The 16,346-nt window shown below is 50.6% G+C and overlaps 1 protein-coding gene across 1 annotated transcript in view; it reads left to right on the top strand.

The window, feature by feature from the left end:
- LOC119443713 (probable ATP-dependent DNA helicase HFM1) overlaps positions 1-16,346 on the top strand; it is a 165,996-nt gene that overhangs the window by 122,675 nt on the left and 26,975 nt on the right. The window contains exon 20 of the mRNA XM_049664490.1: positions 9,724-9,809. Coding sequence (XP_049520447.1) covers positions 9,724-9,809 — 86 coding nt within the window. The remainder of the gene's footprint in view (positions 1-9,723; positions 9,810-16,346) is intronic.

Here is a 16,346-nt window from a genome sequence, read left to right as displayed (position 1 = left end):
CGTGGGCAATCGCCACCTTTTGTACCCTCTGCCTTGGCTCAATAGCCCTCTTTGATTGATTTATCTTATCGCTAGATTTCAGGCAATCCTTAGCGAAGTGGCCCGAGCCGTGACACGAGTGACATTTGAGGGCGCCTTTCTCTACTCGGGGCGGCTCTTGCCTCATGTCTGCCGCTGACTGCTTTGAAGCGTACCCCTTGCCTTTCGCTTGTTCAAAAGTTTGTAGCACTTTGGCGATCTCAGGTGGCTTAAGCCATCCCTCGCCTTCTCGTAGCCTCACGTACTCGAGACCCTCTATACCAAGGCCCGATTTTATACGATCCGCTACCATGAGTTCTGCCATCACCTCTACAGTGTCGGCCCCTCTCACTTGGAGGTAGTAAGAGAAATACGTTTTCACTCGCGACACGAACTGTGACCACGTCTCCTCCTTACGCTTCACTGCTCTCTCAAACCTCTGCAGATACTCTGCCGGAGAAAGCTTCAGTTCCATCAACACTGCCTCTTTAACTGACTCGTAATCTGTACTCTCTTCCTGGTTGAGGTTACGCAGTAGGTAGCGAACGCGTTCAGTTAGCGCTGGCATGACCAGATGCACGCGACTCTCATACGGTACCCTGTACGTAGCAAAAAGTTTTTCTACTTCCTCAAACCATAATGGTACATCCGCGTCACACGGCAGGCGGAACCCTTTCAGCACTTTTGCGCATTGCTCGATGGAATCGAAACCCATCCGCCTCTGATCGCCCCGCTCAGACCCAGTGCTCGGCAACGAACTATTGAGACGTTCAGCACTCGTCCTTGTCTGCAACAGCCTTTCGTACTCAATCTGAAGTTGAAGCTTTTGAACCTCGAGCTCGAGCATTCTTGTATCATTTGGAATTTGCAAAGGCTGAGATACCTGCTGCGACAATTCCTGGCTCTGATTGGGTGCTCTCACTTCATTTGAGTTATCGGAATTTAGAATACCGTCATTTGATAACTCCTGATTCCGGTCCATTTCCGCCACAGTCGCACCCTCAACTCCATTAGACTCCATTGTCTCCTGCGCCCCCGCGTGTCCTCACCATGAGCTCTACACACCAACTGCCATGCCAACCTGAGAAAGACGCAAGAAATCCTGCTCACCCGTTGCTGAATGCACTGTCGTTTCCGGATCTCCTCCACGGTGCCGGACTTGGCTGCTTTGGGATCTTCTCGTAGGTGCGGGAGGTGGTCGTTGGATGACTTGATCTTCTCACCACTGGTCCAGCATTCGATGTTGTAGAGCTCGCCGAATCCTGTCGACTGCGCCAGTTATGTTTGTTCTTTGTCCTTGAAGTCGATGAAAGTCTCTTCAAGGTGTTTATCGGCGTTGATGAAGCAGGAGGCAGGTTGGAGGTAACGAAACTTGAAGATATATTGCAACGAAAATATTTACACAGTCAAATGCAGAGTTAGCAAAACAACACTGATGCAAAACACACAAGTAACAGCGCCTTACTCTTCGACTTTTCTTAAGTTAGAGCCTAGGACAACTGTCACTACATACGACCAACCGAGTCTCACTGTTCTACCACTAAGTGGTTACGGCCCAGACTAGCGTTGCATCGTACGGAGTCTTACTGATCTATCAGGTTTAGTGATTACAGCCTAGACTGAGGAACAAGCACCTCGTCTCGATTGTTATAGGTGAAATAGACAAAGAAAAAGGGCGGTAGGACCGTTGGCCCATCCCACGGAAGCAGTTGCCAATGAGAGCTGAAAGTTTGTTAAGCCACAACCCAAAGGGATGGGCTTACAATTAAAATAATTGTATTGGAAAACAGCCCTGATTTCCTTCTTTCCGCAACTCCGTTTCCCTCTGCTATTTCCACGTGGTCAGTGACGGCCTTCAGCAAACACGCCAGGCACGCACGATTTATTGCTCGGCCATCTCAAACCTCGGTGGCGTTTCTAGCCAGCAGGGGCTCGGGGCTGGTGTCACAACACTGCGTACCGCAGTCCCCCCCTCAAGGTTTTCCGCGTGGGAAAATAATGACCATTGGCGGCATTCGGACCCGGTGTTTTCAAGACGACGTTCTTCGAACGCGATCCTCGCATGCGCACTGCGCCTCTACGGCGCGCACTGCAAGCTGACACTCGACACCACGCGGGCTTTTCTCAGCGCTCAAAACAAGATACACGTGGTTGCCGCCCGGACGCGTAGGGGAGTGGACCCCCGCTCCGTACGCACAGCACATGGTCAACAATGCTAGGCCATAAACCTCGGCGCCGTCTCTAGCCCTCAGGGGACTCAGGAGGCCGGCGCCACAACACCTGCGTACAGCCGTTCCACTCGAGGTTTGTCCGCGTTGACCTATTATGACCATCGGCGGAATGCCAACCCAGTGTGCGCAAGACCGCGTTCTCCGAATCCGCACCGCCCCCCCCCCCCCCCCCCCCCCCCCCCCGGCGCGCGCCGCGGCTCGTCACCCGCCACCACGCGGGCCGTTGGACCCCTCAGAAACAGAAACGGTCGGACGCGCTGGGGAGTGACCGCCTCCCTATTCATAAAACTCGTGGGCAAGTTGCGGCACTGCGACAATATATACAAAACAATCATGCAGCCCTACACCGCCCATTCTGTGTGTTCGATAGAAGCGCGGCCTAACACCAAGACGTCCTTCTTTATCCTTTAACATCACCGTATTGGCTGACGTTATCTATTATTTCCTTCTAAAATCAGAATTTACTTGCCGACCTGACGCGATGACGTCCAACTGTCGACTTGAAACGCGTTTACCTGAATGCGAATAAATGTGTGCGGCAAGTTTCGAATAAGGTGTCTGATCTTTTGCCGGCATTGCGCATCGTTCTTCTCCTTGGCTGCTTCGGCCGGTCTTCTCTCACTAGCGTTGCAACATGTAGAAGCAGTGTTGTACCGTATCGCATCTACGTACAAAGAGAGAGAGAGAGAGAACACTGTACATTGTACATTAGTCCAATTATCAAGCTCAAGCTTATACACGCCATCATCGTGTTGGCATATAATCCAAGAAGGCTGTGTACGATTCAAACAGCTGGAACATAAAATCCGTGCACGACACGTTTCAGTAAGACCAACAGTAAAGTGCAGTTTGTGGCACTTGAGATACATAGTCATCCAGAGGCGGTCGCGGTGCTATATCACCTGCTTGTGTTTCAGATGGATAGAAAAAATGTCACAGTTTCGCCCTAAGGGCGAAGCAATGAATGCGATAGCAACACAGCAATGTCATACGAAGTAAGGTAAGCGGCTTTGGTAGCAATATGAATTGTAGTAAACATGAGCTGATTAAGTAAGCAGGTGTGCTGCGGCGTAAGTAGACCGACATGAAGAGAGACTCGATGACCACGAGAAGGCGCGTGTGAAACGGTGGTGTTGATGAGAAGCGCTTCCCGTGGGCAGCGCGTGCGAAGGGACACACCTGTAGCGCTGCGCTGCCGATCCGGGCAGCATTGCATGTGTAGCGTGCGTTGGAAAATGTGGCCCGACTATTACTAACTGAATGAACAAGCGTGGTGTGAGCGCGCACAAACAAACATGAATAGATCGCACTGAATGACTGCAGACAACGACCGTAAAAACTCTGGCAGCAAGCGGATACGCCGCCGCGGCGAAGGTACGTGCGGTCTATCGCTTCAACAGAAACTGAGCGGCGAATGCACGCGGCGCATAAAGGTCAGAGCCGTGTGGAGATAAGAGACGGTGCGAGCGAGCGACGAGCGCGGTTGTTGGCAGAGTGGAAGTGCGCCCCCCCCCCCCCCCCCCCCCCCCGCTCCCTCCGGCGCTGGCTTCCCGCTTCCTTGCTTGCGCGTGGGAGATTGAGTGCGTTCGCTCTCAGTGATAGCGCGCGTCCCCGCACGCTTCCGCTCGGGCATACGGCACGCGGCGAAGATTTTATCTATAGGGAACCTCACGGCGACGGCGACGGCGACGACGACGGCAGAAATCCGGTTGAAGTGTCCATATAATTGCTATCGCAATAAAAATCAGGCAAGTTTGCACACGGTCGCGCAAAGCGACCGTGTGCAAACTTATTATAAGCACAGCGAAGCTTACTGGCTGCTACTGCTAGGTATGAACTTGGTTGCTGCTAGGTCTTAACTTGGTTTAACTTAAATACGCATGTAGGAAGGTATTCTCGAGCGACCATTTTCGGAGGTACCTTCCCTTTCGCGACATTTCGCGTGACTAGCGCTGGACACGTGGGCGCCTACGAGCGACAGCCCTCCTGGCATGCCACAAACGCAGGCAGGCTTACCAAGGTTGGCACAGTGCCAAGAACGCTGCTGCTTGCCGGCGCCGAACGCATTGGAGGCTAGCCGCTCAATATCACTTAGCCTGCTTCGCTTTGTCTTGAGCTTTGCGCTGCCTACTGCAAGCTTTCGCCCCCTTTTTTTTCTCCTGGCTCAGCGCGCCGCGGAGAGAAGAGAGGCAGGGGTCGGGAAGGCAGAAAGCTGGCGAGGAGGAGACCGCGTGCTCCTCCCAAGGAGGTTATAAAAAAACTTCTGGAGTGGAGATCCCCTATGCGCGCCCATGCGGCCGGCTGAAGCCTGGAAAACCGGTTGGCGGCCATCTTGCTCCGGTCAAGAACGAGCGCTGCTTGCGCGCTGGTAGCGTAACCAGTGCGATTTCGTGGTGGCGTTTTATGATGAAAGCGGGAGAATTACTGTGATTTATTTAGCGCAGATGTTTTTTTTTTAATGCGACCGCCTTTTATGCATACCTCATGGTGGGGTGTCCGTCTCAAGGCTGTTTCAAAACCGTGCTGTTGACACGAAATGGTCCTCTTAGGATAAGATGCGATAGCGCGCGCAATACCACTATTAAGTATACAACATTAATTAAGCATGTAACAATGAATATATATAGGTGGATGAAGTGTGTTTAGACTGTAATAATGTTGAATTAGGATTAAGTAATCGTGGATTAAAGGGGTTTAGCTGGGTGATAGGAGTTCAACGAAAGGTAATGATGGGAAGAACACGCGGTGCTGGGCTAGTTGATGATGATGAGAAAGCGACATTTAACATTCTAAAAGTGACTACGCGATTGAACTGAGGCGATAATGCGTGCACAGAGAGGTGAATTAGGCGAATTTAGAGTGACTTTTTGCTGAAAGAATTGTGACGAAATAAAGTGACGAAGACTCCGTAAAAGAAGTGGAAAGCGGCCGTCATATCATTGAGTTAGCGACGCTAGGGCTTTCATGTCAGCTAGTTCTATCATCAGGAATCCCCAGTAATCTTTGTCATGTCAGGCTAAGGACAAATGCACAAGGCAGTTGTTAACGCAAGAATACGTGGGCTGAAGCTGTAACGCGTTTCATGCGCATCAGCTTGCCACACTACCGAAGTGACATGAAGTACAAGGCGAAATCAGTAAAGTGGTAAATAAATTTTTATTATGTCCTGGATATTTTGATAAAAATAAGCATAAAACAACATGGTGGAAAAAATGAATAAAATATTGGATAACTACCTGGTGCATCACAGTGTATACTATAGGAAAACAATACCAAAGAGGCATACATAAAATGCAAACACATCAAAACAAACATATTTTTGGCTGCGCAAAAACAAAAAATTGCACCAATGCTCAAAACTAAGGGCAAGCTGATAATGTCACTTCTTAAGGCGCACGGTTCAGTAACTACTAATAATGGCTTTTAAATATTGTAAAGATCGTGAGTCCGCAATAGACGAATTTGTATGAACTCTGATTTGTATAGAGCTTTACACGACGGCATGCAACAGCAACTTGATCTCCGAAAATAGTAATATTCGCAATCCAGCCTAAGTTAAATTACGCCGAGAAAGGATACCTATGGCTTCACACGAACTGTTGTTGCTCCAGGCACATATCGTGTTGTTACACACACGATATGTGACTGGCAATACTTGCCAGTTAGGTCAGTTATTTTCTTGTTTTAATGCGAAATAGTTGCGTGCCACGCTTATAAACAGTCAACTTGTGAGACGCAGCTACGACGTCCGCCAGGTCTGAGAGCTGTATCATATTATATAAATAAGTAGTAAATAATTCCTCTCGACAGGCGGAATCTCATATGCAAGCGCACCGGAAATATATACGAACAGCAAGCATTTCTTACGAACTCGCTTTTTTATGCAGATGTGCGGAGAACACTAGAAAAATGGTTGGAATACTGCCCTGTCGCAGCCTTGTCGTTTGACCAGACCTATCAAAACAACCCTCTTCAAAGTCCACCGAGCAAAGAACATCCGAATCTTTAGGCGCCCAGCCATCTCTGCGAACAGCGGGCTGCCATGCGTCACGCAGCGCTTTCTCTTTCGGGAACCGGTCGCACAAACATACGCAGAAAAAAGCTTGTTTCAGCCTATATTAGCCAATTAAAAGTAGATTTCATGTACAACAGCGCTCCTCGACGGAGATAGTGCACAGCAATGGTCGAGCGATTGAAAGCTTTTTCGCGCTACATATACACGTGAAGCGTTACTCCTGACTTTTGCTTCACACGATTCGTGCGACGCAGGCGTTCACCATCCCGTTCAGCAGAGCTTGGATGTTCCCTTACAAACGCAGAACTACCGCTCAGCAGACCGTAACTAAGCACTATAAATGCCGCAACTGCCGCACTACCGCAAGGCCCCAAGCGGCGCAGCTGCGTTTTCTGCCCGGAGCAATATGGCGGTCGCCGGCGTCAGCCGCGGCGCGGCATCTCCACTCCAGAAGTTTTTTTTTTTATAACCTGCTTGGCTCCTCCTCCTCCTTTGGGTTGCCATGGCTACCATGGCATCACACCACAAATTACGACTGGCTTAAACAGCTTCGCTGCTAAAAATTGGTGGACTCTTAAGCTTCGCATTTAAGAGTGAACGCGATAGCAGTTATCGAGCTCCTTTCGCATCACATTTTTCTTTATGAGTAGGCTTCACTAGAACACACAACGTGGGCAAGCCAGCTTACAAAGGCCACGCTTACACTGATCTCCTTAAAGTCGGCTTCACTTTTAAACACAAATACATTGCTGGGACGACATTCTTTCAGGAGCAATTTAAGCCGTCTTATAGCAAAATGTGAAGGCCCTAGGACCTTTGTTATTATTTTATTAATTGTTTCCTGTTGCCCCGAGGCGCGCGCGTGTCGAAAATGTGGAAAGTCTCGGTATTAATCATTCCCCTCAATGTTGCCTAGAACCAAAGTACAGCGAAACACCATCAGAATTGGAGGATGCTTAAGCTTCGCCTTTAAGAGTGGAGCGCGTTAGCATTCAAAGATCCCTGGCTGCTTATCAGGCTTTTTTCTCGTATATTCAAATTACAATCCGACGCTATCACGCCTGTAGGTTGTGGTTAAGCCGTACTTTATGATTTTTCTGACGGATTTTACTTTGAGAAATTAAATTTTCGTTCACTAACCCCTTGCGCCACGCGGAGGACCTGTGTGGTCGGGGTGGTTCGGGACGATGCGCTTCGGAATGATTATTTCCAACAGACGCCGATGCTTAACGCCGACGCCGGATTTTCTGCGACACGGGGCCCTTAACGCTATCGCGTTTAAAAAAACACGCTACCCGGAGGCACACGGTGTACCGCATCCAGGGGAGAAAGCAACACTCGCACAATATTATTTTGAAGCAGCAATCCGCATGCTCGAACGTTTGCCTATATTAATTAGGCGGCCAAGTTGAGAACAAGTTCGCTGGATTCAGGAAAGTTTGTATACATCAATGGTACATAGCTGCCCAAACGTTTGGTACCTTTTCGCCGCATTTATTTAGACATCATTTTCGCTAAAACAAATTCTTGCATCCAAAACCTCTCGAAGTCTTTCAACATGGTTGGAGTAGCTCCGTCCGAATTATTAGGGTGAACATGACATTTCGGTCAGCGTAATCACGGCACAAGTGCACGTGCTTGGAGCAATGTGCTGCAGCGTAAGTATATATGGTTCAAATTATTCGTGCTACGAAGTACTCTTCATGGCAGAAGAAAGAGAAGGCCACTGAGCTACAGTCTCCAAGGAGCGAAAATATCGTAAGAGTGCTAAAATGCAGGTACGTAAGACATCTTGCTAGAAGGTACCTCCTCGGATTGCGATGTCTCCAGCATTTTCCACAGTAGTGATCGCACAGCAAATATGCATATTCTGATGTGCCCTAATCCGGAAAGCGTGCGCGTTCACCTTGCCTGGAGTAGACACTACCCACTGCAGTGGCTCGGTGACTATTGCGTGGGCACTGCGAGGATTTCGGTTAACTTCCTGCCCACGGCGGCCATGTTCCGATACGGGTGTGATGCAAAAATACGCTTATTTATACCGTGCTTCAATTTCACGTTAATAAACGCCAGTCGGCCAAGACTAATTCGAATCTGACCGTTAGTGCGTCTCTGATATCGCCTGCGTCGTGTCGCGTCGTTAAACCCAATCGACAATAATCAATAAAAAGCCATTCCAGTTTTCGGTTCTTGCTGTCGAGAACAACTTATTCCAAAAGGTTAGCCGGATCAGCTCTCCGATTGACCATTATTTTTGTAGTCTCTATTAATGAACATGCCTAGTATTTCATGAATACGAGATGGCAATGTCGCAGAGTCAACGCTTGCATCCCGCCTCACCTTGTATGTTTCATGGCATTGACGGGAGTCTCGGCCAGCCGCGGCGGTCACAATACGAGTGGAATGAAAAAACGACATTCATGGTCTTTTTTTGCATTCTGCATGTTTTTATTATGTAGATCTGACGATAAACATGCGGCAGACTAAGCCAATGTTTAGTAATTTATCAAAGGAACAAGAATTTATGCAAGTGTAGGTTGACATAGGCCAATAAGTCACAGCTTCGCAAGAGATCCGGATCACGAGAAGGAAATCTGCAGGAATAATAAAGGTGGGCTGTAGCGCATGCGGTAGGCATTACCAAGTCGTAACATTACCGCTAACAGCAAAGTGTGCAATCATTGCGCTTTAACGGTACTTACATTGGGGACAGAAGCTTGGAGGCTAACAAGGAAGCTTAAAAAGTTAAGGACCGCGCAACGGGCGACGGATCGGAAACTGTTAAGGGACAGGAAGACAGCGGGGTGGATAGGTTAGCAAACGGGAGTAGCCGATATTAAGAGGGAAATGTGGAGCTGGGCAGGCTATGTAATGCTTAGCGCAGATGACCGTTGATCTATTAGAGTTACAGAATCGTTGCCAAGGAAAGGTAAGTGCATTCAAGAACAGCGGAGAATTAGGTGCATGGTGTGATGAAATTAGGAAATTTGCAGGCGGAACTTGGGGGAATCATCTAGCGAAAGCGAGGGGTAATTGGAGATCATTGGGAGGGGTCTTCGTCCTGCAGCCGACATAAATAGGCTGATGATTACAAAAAACTCCGGTGTATTAAAATTCTCGCCGACATTAAGGACTCAGCTCATCAGAATCGACCAAAGCGTTCCACGTCACAGTCAAGACCTCCCACGTAAACGGAGTGTGAAGCCCTTAATAAACTACACCAGAGACCGTCCCGAGTATTCCACGACGTTCAAAGCAAGCTGAGCTTGCCTTTCTTGCTGCGAACATGATACCCTCCTATGTGGTACATTATCTTCAATTTTCTATAGCCTGAAATTTAGTAAAAAAAAATTAATAAAGTTGACGTGCTTTTAGGCAATAGCACATGTTGTTGTTTGGTTTAGCATGTTTTTTCTCGATTGTCGATTAGCTTCATGCATCGGTTTCCACACCTGGCAGGTCCGGCACTGTCCAGTAGCCTGGTCCGCTCTGGTCTCACCACCCTGGAGAAGCTGGCCAATGCGGATCCCCGAGAACTAGAGCTGGTATGTAAGAGCGGACTGTAGCGGCTATCGTTGCAAGTATCGCTGTGCGCGTGCTGTGATCGATATTAATATTCAATTTTAATTGTATTATTCTTGCGAACGAGTCACGACGATGGTTGGGACTAAACGCGAACAAACCGTGACAGTTCGCAAAATATGAACATACGAAATACGACATATGCAAAATATGAACTCGATGATAAACAAACTGCAGTTTGTGGATCACAGATTACTAGACATGCAAACGCAAACATACAAATAAGATATTGCATACACACCTGCCACACCAGCCCATGCACCTGACAGCAGCGACGTGCCTCGTGTCATCTCATATTCTTGTGCCATTTTATTGCGATAGCAATTATATGGATACTCCAGGCACATTTTTGCCGACGTCGTTGCCATCGCCGCGATTTTCAGCGTGTAAAGTCCAAGGACGATAACACCGCCGCCACGCGCCGTATGCTGTGTGTGCGAGTTAAAACTTGCGAGGGAAGCCGACGATCGCGGCTCAATCTCGCGCGCGCGAGCGCAAGGGAGGAAAGCGGGGAGGAAGTGTGCCGATTTTCGTCGCGCACAAGGCACCAGGGGGAGGGGAGGGAGGGGGGGGGGAGCGGCGTTGTACTCGGGCGGCAACTGCGTATTGCGCGGCCGTGCGCGATCATGCGGGACGTATCTTGAAAGCGATCTGTGTCGGGGGCAGTCTAGGTGCGCCGATGGCTCATACCTTTGTGCGTGCTGCGTTCTCGCCGCTCAGTTTGTGTTGAAGCGATAGGCAGCACGAAGGTCACTTCGCTCGCTGCTGCTGCCACGCTTCTTCACGTCAGCGTTTGGACAGCGAGTGTCCGCGGTCATGAGTGTGGTGTGTCCATGTTCGCCTGTGCGCGCTGACACCATGCTTCTTAATTTAGTTAATAAGTGAATGATTACAAGTTCACACGGACGATAAGACTACGACCCTTATTTTGTATAGCTGTCTACTAATTTGATATTGCCATTGATGCTTCGCCTTTCTTGCGAAACTACGACTTTTTTTGCTACAATTTACTTTTCGAAATATGAACTATGCACCAACAAGCCCATATTGGATCCCTCGGCACGTAACTGCGAGCACTAGCCAGACGGAATACTCTGAGGCAAGAAGCCGACTGGTGTCAAGACTTATGAGACTCGACCGAATGCCAATGAGCCTAAAAAAAGCTGCTCGGACTGTGGCTAACAAATACCGACCAAAAGCGCGCTAACTGCTTCTAAAGTTCTTTTGGAGGTTACTCATATTGGGGAGAGAGAGAGAGAGATACAACTTTAATGGTGCCAGCAATTCACGAGGGCGGACGCAGCCTCCCTCCGCCTAGCAGACGGCCGAGATCCCCTGGGTCTCAGCGGCTGCCTCGGCTAGCTGGACGGCCCAGACCTGGTCTTGCTGGTCTGAGCTGAGCAGCAGGGTCTCCCACTGCTGCCGGTTTTGAATTTTGCGGCCCTCGAAAGGAGCAGCCTTCGAGCATGCCCATAGAATATGTGGCAGATCCGGCCTACATTTACATAATTTGCATTGATCGTTTTATTGCCCTGGATAGAATCTGCTGCAGGCCACCGGGTTTGGATACATGTTTGTTTGCAGGAGGCGCCAGGCCACCGCCTGTTTCCTTGTTAGCGCGGGATGATCTGGTGGGTACCGGGCCCTTCCCAGCCGATAGTAATCGGTTATTTCTTTGTAGCTGACCATGCGGTCTCCTCTCGTTCCCGGCTGGGCGGGCTCACTTGCTCGGCGAGTAAGTCCTCGAGCTACGTTGTGAGCCGCCTCGTTGCCGGGGAGAGAGGAGTGCGCGGGTGCCCAAATAATTTGGATCGTCCCGCGATGACGGTCGCTGTTACTATTTAGAATTTTGAGCGCCTCTGGCGAGATGCGTCCTTTCGCGAAATTGTGAACTGCAATTTTGGAGTCGCTTATGATCACTCTCGCTTTCGTGGAGGCCACCGCTAATGCTATGGCGGCTTCCTCCGCAACTTCGGCGTTGTCCGTTCTCACGGTGCCGCTCGCGAAGGGTTCTCCGTCCGCGTTTACCGCTACTACGGACATCCCTTTGCGTTCTCTGTATTCCGCGGCGTCTACGTAGGCCACGCCCTCTACGTCATGGTATTTGCGCTCAATGTGTCGTGCCCTTGCCTCTCGTCGCTCCTTGTGGTGCTCCGGGTGCATGTTCTTGGGCAGAGGAGGAATTTTAAATTCTCTCCTCGTGTCTAGTGGAATGCTTAGTTTGGTGCCGTGTTGCGCTTCATATCGAATTTGTAGTTTATGTAGAATGTGTCGCCCCGTTGGGGTTTGTGTGAGTCTTTCGTATTGGGCGGTATTGTGCGCCTCGATTAGCTCGTCAAGCGTGTTGTGTAGCCCCAACTCTAAGAGTTTGTCGTTGGGTGTTGTGACTGGGACACCAATTGCCTGTTTGAAAGATCGTCTGATGATGCATTCCATCTTGTTTTTTTCTGCTACACCAAATCTTAGGTACGGTGCCACATAGACGACGCGGCTTATGACGAAGGCCTGCACCAAACGAATTAGGCTGACCTCCATCATGCCGTAGCGTCTATTGGCAATCCGTTTGATTAGCCTTATTGTTTGCTGTGCGCTGTTTTCTAGCGCCTTGATGGTACCGAGGTTTCTGCCTTCCGCATGTAACCGGAGTCCTAGGACTTTGATTTGGTCAACGATAGGTATCGGGCCCCCGTTCACTTTGATGTTAATATTCGGTGGTCCTCCGTATTGTTTCCTGGTCGTAGGGTACACCAGCAGGAGTTCGGACTTTTCAGAGGAGCAACTGAGCCCCTTCTCTGCCGCGTAGCGTTCGACGGCCTCCGTGGCCTGTTGAATGGTTTCCTCGATTTGGCGTTCGCTGCCGCCTGTCACCCACAACGTTGTGTCGTCGGCGTACAGGCTGTGGTTGAGGCCGCGGATCTTACTGAGGATTTTCGGCGGGCCGATCATGGCCACGTTGAAGAGAAAGGGGGACAATACCGAGCCTTGCGGCGTTCCCGTACTACCCAGTTTTATGTCATCCGACTTGATGTCTCCTATCGTGATTTGAGCTGTGCGGTTCGAGAGGAAGTCCCGGACGCAGGTGTAGGCCTTGCGACCTATCCCCAGGTCCTGGAGGTTCCCTAGGACCGCTTTGTGCGTAATATTATCGAAGGCCTTGGTGAGGTCCAGCCCTAAGATGGCTTTCAGTACCGTTCCTCTGCCCCGCGCGTCGAGGATTTGATGTTTTATTTGGAGCAGGACGTCCTGTGTGGACAGTTTCGGCCTGAACCCGATCATCGTGAGCGGATACAGACCTCTACCCTCCATGTAGTTCCTTAATCTAGTGAGAACGACATGCTCCATCAGCTTCCCCACGCACGAGGTTAGAGAGATGGGCCTGAGGTTCTCAATCAGTAATTTCTTCCCGGGTTTTGGGATCATCACTACGTGCGCAGTTTTCCACTGCGGCGGTATTGCACCCTGTTCCCAGCACGCGTTCATGTACTTTGTTATTGCCGCGATGGATTCGTCATTTAGGTTGCGGAGAATCTTGTTCGTAATGCCATCCGGGCCCGGTGCCGACTTTGTGCGCAGTCTGAGTATTTCGGCCCTCACCTCGGCCTCCGTGATCTCCTCGTCCAATGCGGGATTTTCCCTGCCCGTGTACGCATTCTGTGGCTCTCGCGTAATGCTTCCTATGTATCTGTTCTGTATGTCGCGAATGAGTTCATCGTCGGTTCCCGCGTAAGTGTGGGTGATCTTGTTGAGGTTCTGTTTCTGTGTCGTTTTGCTGCCCTCTGGGTCTAAGAGACATCGGAGGAAGTTCCACGTTTTCCCCAGTCCGAGCTGGCCCTCCATGCTGTTGCATGTAGACTCCCATTGCTGTCGGTCCAAGCGGTTCGCGTGATCTTCAATCTCCCTGTCTAAACGTGCTATTCGCCGCCGCAGGGTCCTATTCAGCCTCTGGCGCCTCCACCGTCTCTGTAGGCTACTGCGCGCCTCCCACAGGTGGAGGAGTTTGCTGTCGGCTGCTTCGAGCCCTGCTTCCTCGGGAATTTCTCGAGTAGCCTGCTTTACCGCCTTGTGTATCTGTTGTGTCCATTTATCAATGTCCGTAATAATTTCTTCGCAATCGATGTCTGCCATTGTGTTGTTGTGCTCTTGTGCCTGTCTGAATATATCCCAATCCACCATCGTCAATTTCTTACCCTTCTTTTTTGTGGGTCCCGTGTGTATTGTTGTGGCTATAATGAAGTGGTCACTGCCCAAATCGTCTTGTGTGTTTGCCCACTTGGGGTCCTGTGTATTCCTTGTGAACGTGAGGTCAGGTGTGGTGTCCACGCTTACGCTGTTACCCGTGCGCGTGGGTTGTTGAGGATCCGTAATAAGTGTGAGCCCCTCCTGTTGTACGTCTATCCAGAGATTCCGTCCTTTGACGGTTCCTCTGCGATAGCCCCACGCGGGGTGCGGTGCGTTAAAGTCCCCTATTATTACTACTGTGTTTCGCTTTGCTATGTCAAGGGTTTTTCGGAACAGGGGCCCGAACCTACGTGTGTGTCTTGGAGAGCTATAGATGTTTAGGACAAAGAGGCTGCCGTCGTTCTTGCATGCCGGTATTATTTCTAAGAGGACGTGCTCTACGTTTGATATCGCGGTTTCGTGTTGCATCACTGTTAAGTTTCTTTTGACTAGGGTTACAACGAGTGCTTTCTCGTCAGAGGCTCCGTAGGATTTGTACCCTGATAATTTTGCCGGTCCCATAGTTTCTTGCAGGGCTATGACATCTGGGGTTTCTTTTCCTGAGAGGAACTGCTGCAGGTTTCCCCGTTTCCGGCGAAACCCTCGGCAGTTCCATTGCCAGATCAGATATTCAGTGCTATTTTTATTCGGGGCCATGTTGCTAATTGATGGCCCCCCCGGTGGCCATACTGCTGTCCGCTACGGTGGGTCTCTGGTATGGTTTCACATTCTTTATAGGCCCCACCGGTGCGGGCCGATTTTCTGCCAGGGTGTTCTCTAATGCTGTAGTTCGGATTTCGAATCTTCCCATTCTGTTTTCAATTACCTCCATGCGTTGTCCTAGTCGTTCCATCTGCGTATTGAGCATTTCGAATTGTTTCTTCATTAAGTCTGCTAGACTCGAGATTGGTTCGTCCTTAGTCTGGTGCTGTTCTTCCGCCTTCCGCTTATGCGGCGGGGTCGGCGCCGGTGCCGGTACCGGTGCCGGTACCGGTGCTGGTGCCGGTGCCGGTGCCGGAGCGCTTACCTGCATAGGTGTGGGGTTGGTCGTGACTGCCCTACCGCTGACGGATGGAGTACGGCTCCGATCTCGTGTCTTTTCTGCTTCTAGCTGTGCTATTTTAGCTCGAAGGCCTCTATTCTCCTGTAGTACCTGAGCTAGCGTTGCCTGAATTTGAGCTAATTGTTGCTCTAGTGTGGATCTGCCACTATCCAGTTGTTGTGCGGGCGGGGAGACCCTGTCTGCCCAGCTCACCTTGCTTTGGTCTTGCTGCTGCGGGCCAGGTCCCTGCTGCTGCCGCTGCCGTGGTGTTGCCGCTGACGACCCGGAACGAGTCCTTGACCTGGACGGCGTCCGGGATCTCGATCGCCTACCGCCGTCACCGCCGCCCTGGGGCAGTCTCGGGTAGGAGCGGGAGCGGCTCCTGCTGCTGCCGCCGCCTCTGCCGTTTCCGCCGGCGTCAGTGCTGTTGGGGTTCGGCCGCTCTCTCGAGCGACTCGTCTGGTCTTTGGCGCTGAGTCTCTGCTGCTCTTGCCCGGTTCTCTCCCACTGTCGTTTCTTTAGTAGATATGGAGTCCTGAAGATTTCCGTGCACTTCTTGTCTCCCGTGATGTGTTGCTTGCCGCATAATTTGCAGCTCGGTGTACATTGGTGTTCGTCCGTTGGGTTCGGTATGCCACATCCGCGGCATTTCTTGTTGTTTGGATTGGGGCACACGTCCAACCTGTGGCCGATGCGCCCGCACTGTTCGCACACTTCGTGTTTCTTCTTGTGCAGTAGGCAGCGGTATTCAGCGTCACGGTAGTACACGTAGTGGGGGACATATGTGTCCCTTCGAATACTATAATGATTGAGTTTGTGCGTCCCATTCTTCTCGCGTGTAGTATCGTAGGGTTTCGGTCGGTGACCAGGCTCTTCTCGATGACTTCTTGGCTTTCATTCTCGGGTACTCCGTGGATAAACCCTTTCGAAGTATCCTCCGGCGCCGTTATATACGCTGCTGCGGCATAGGTCTGGTTTCCGATCCGTATTTCTTCAAGTTTGCTGTACTTGATGGCGTTGTCTTTGACTGGGGTGCTCATCGTTAGTGTATTCTGTCGTGCGTTGATTCTAAGCGTATCGTCTCTCGCTGCTTCATGAGTCAAGTCGGCCCCAAGGAGCACGCCGTCCCTTACGACAACGGTGTGCAGTCGCGCCGCATCGAAGCCTCCGCGCGGGCGGATGACGATCTTAAAGTCATCGTGCGGCAGTTGCGGTTGCTTCGGCGCCGTCGGTGGTTGGC

Source organism: Dermacentor silvarum, chromosome 3, assembly GCF_013339745.2.
Source record: "Dermacentor silvarum isolate Dsil-2018 chromosome 3, BIME_Dsil_1.4, whole genome shotgun sequence".
Lineage (NCBI taxonomy): Eukaryota > Metazoa > Arthropoda > Arachnida > Ixodida > Ixodidae > Dermacentor > Dermacentor silvarum.
This window is presented reverse-complemented; position numbering and strand designations above follow the sequence as displayed.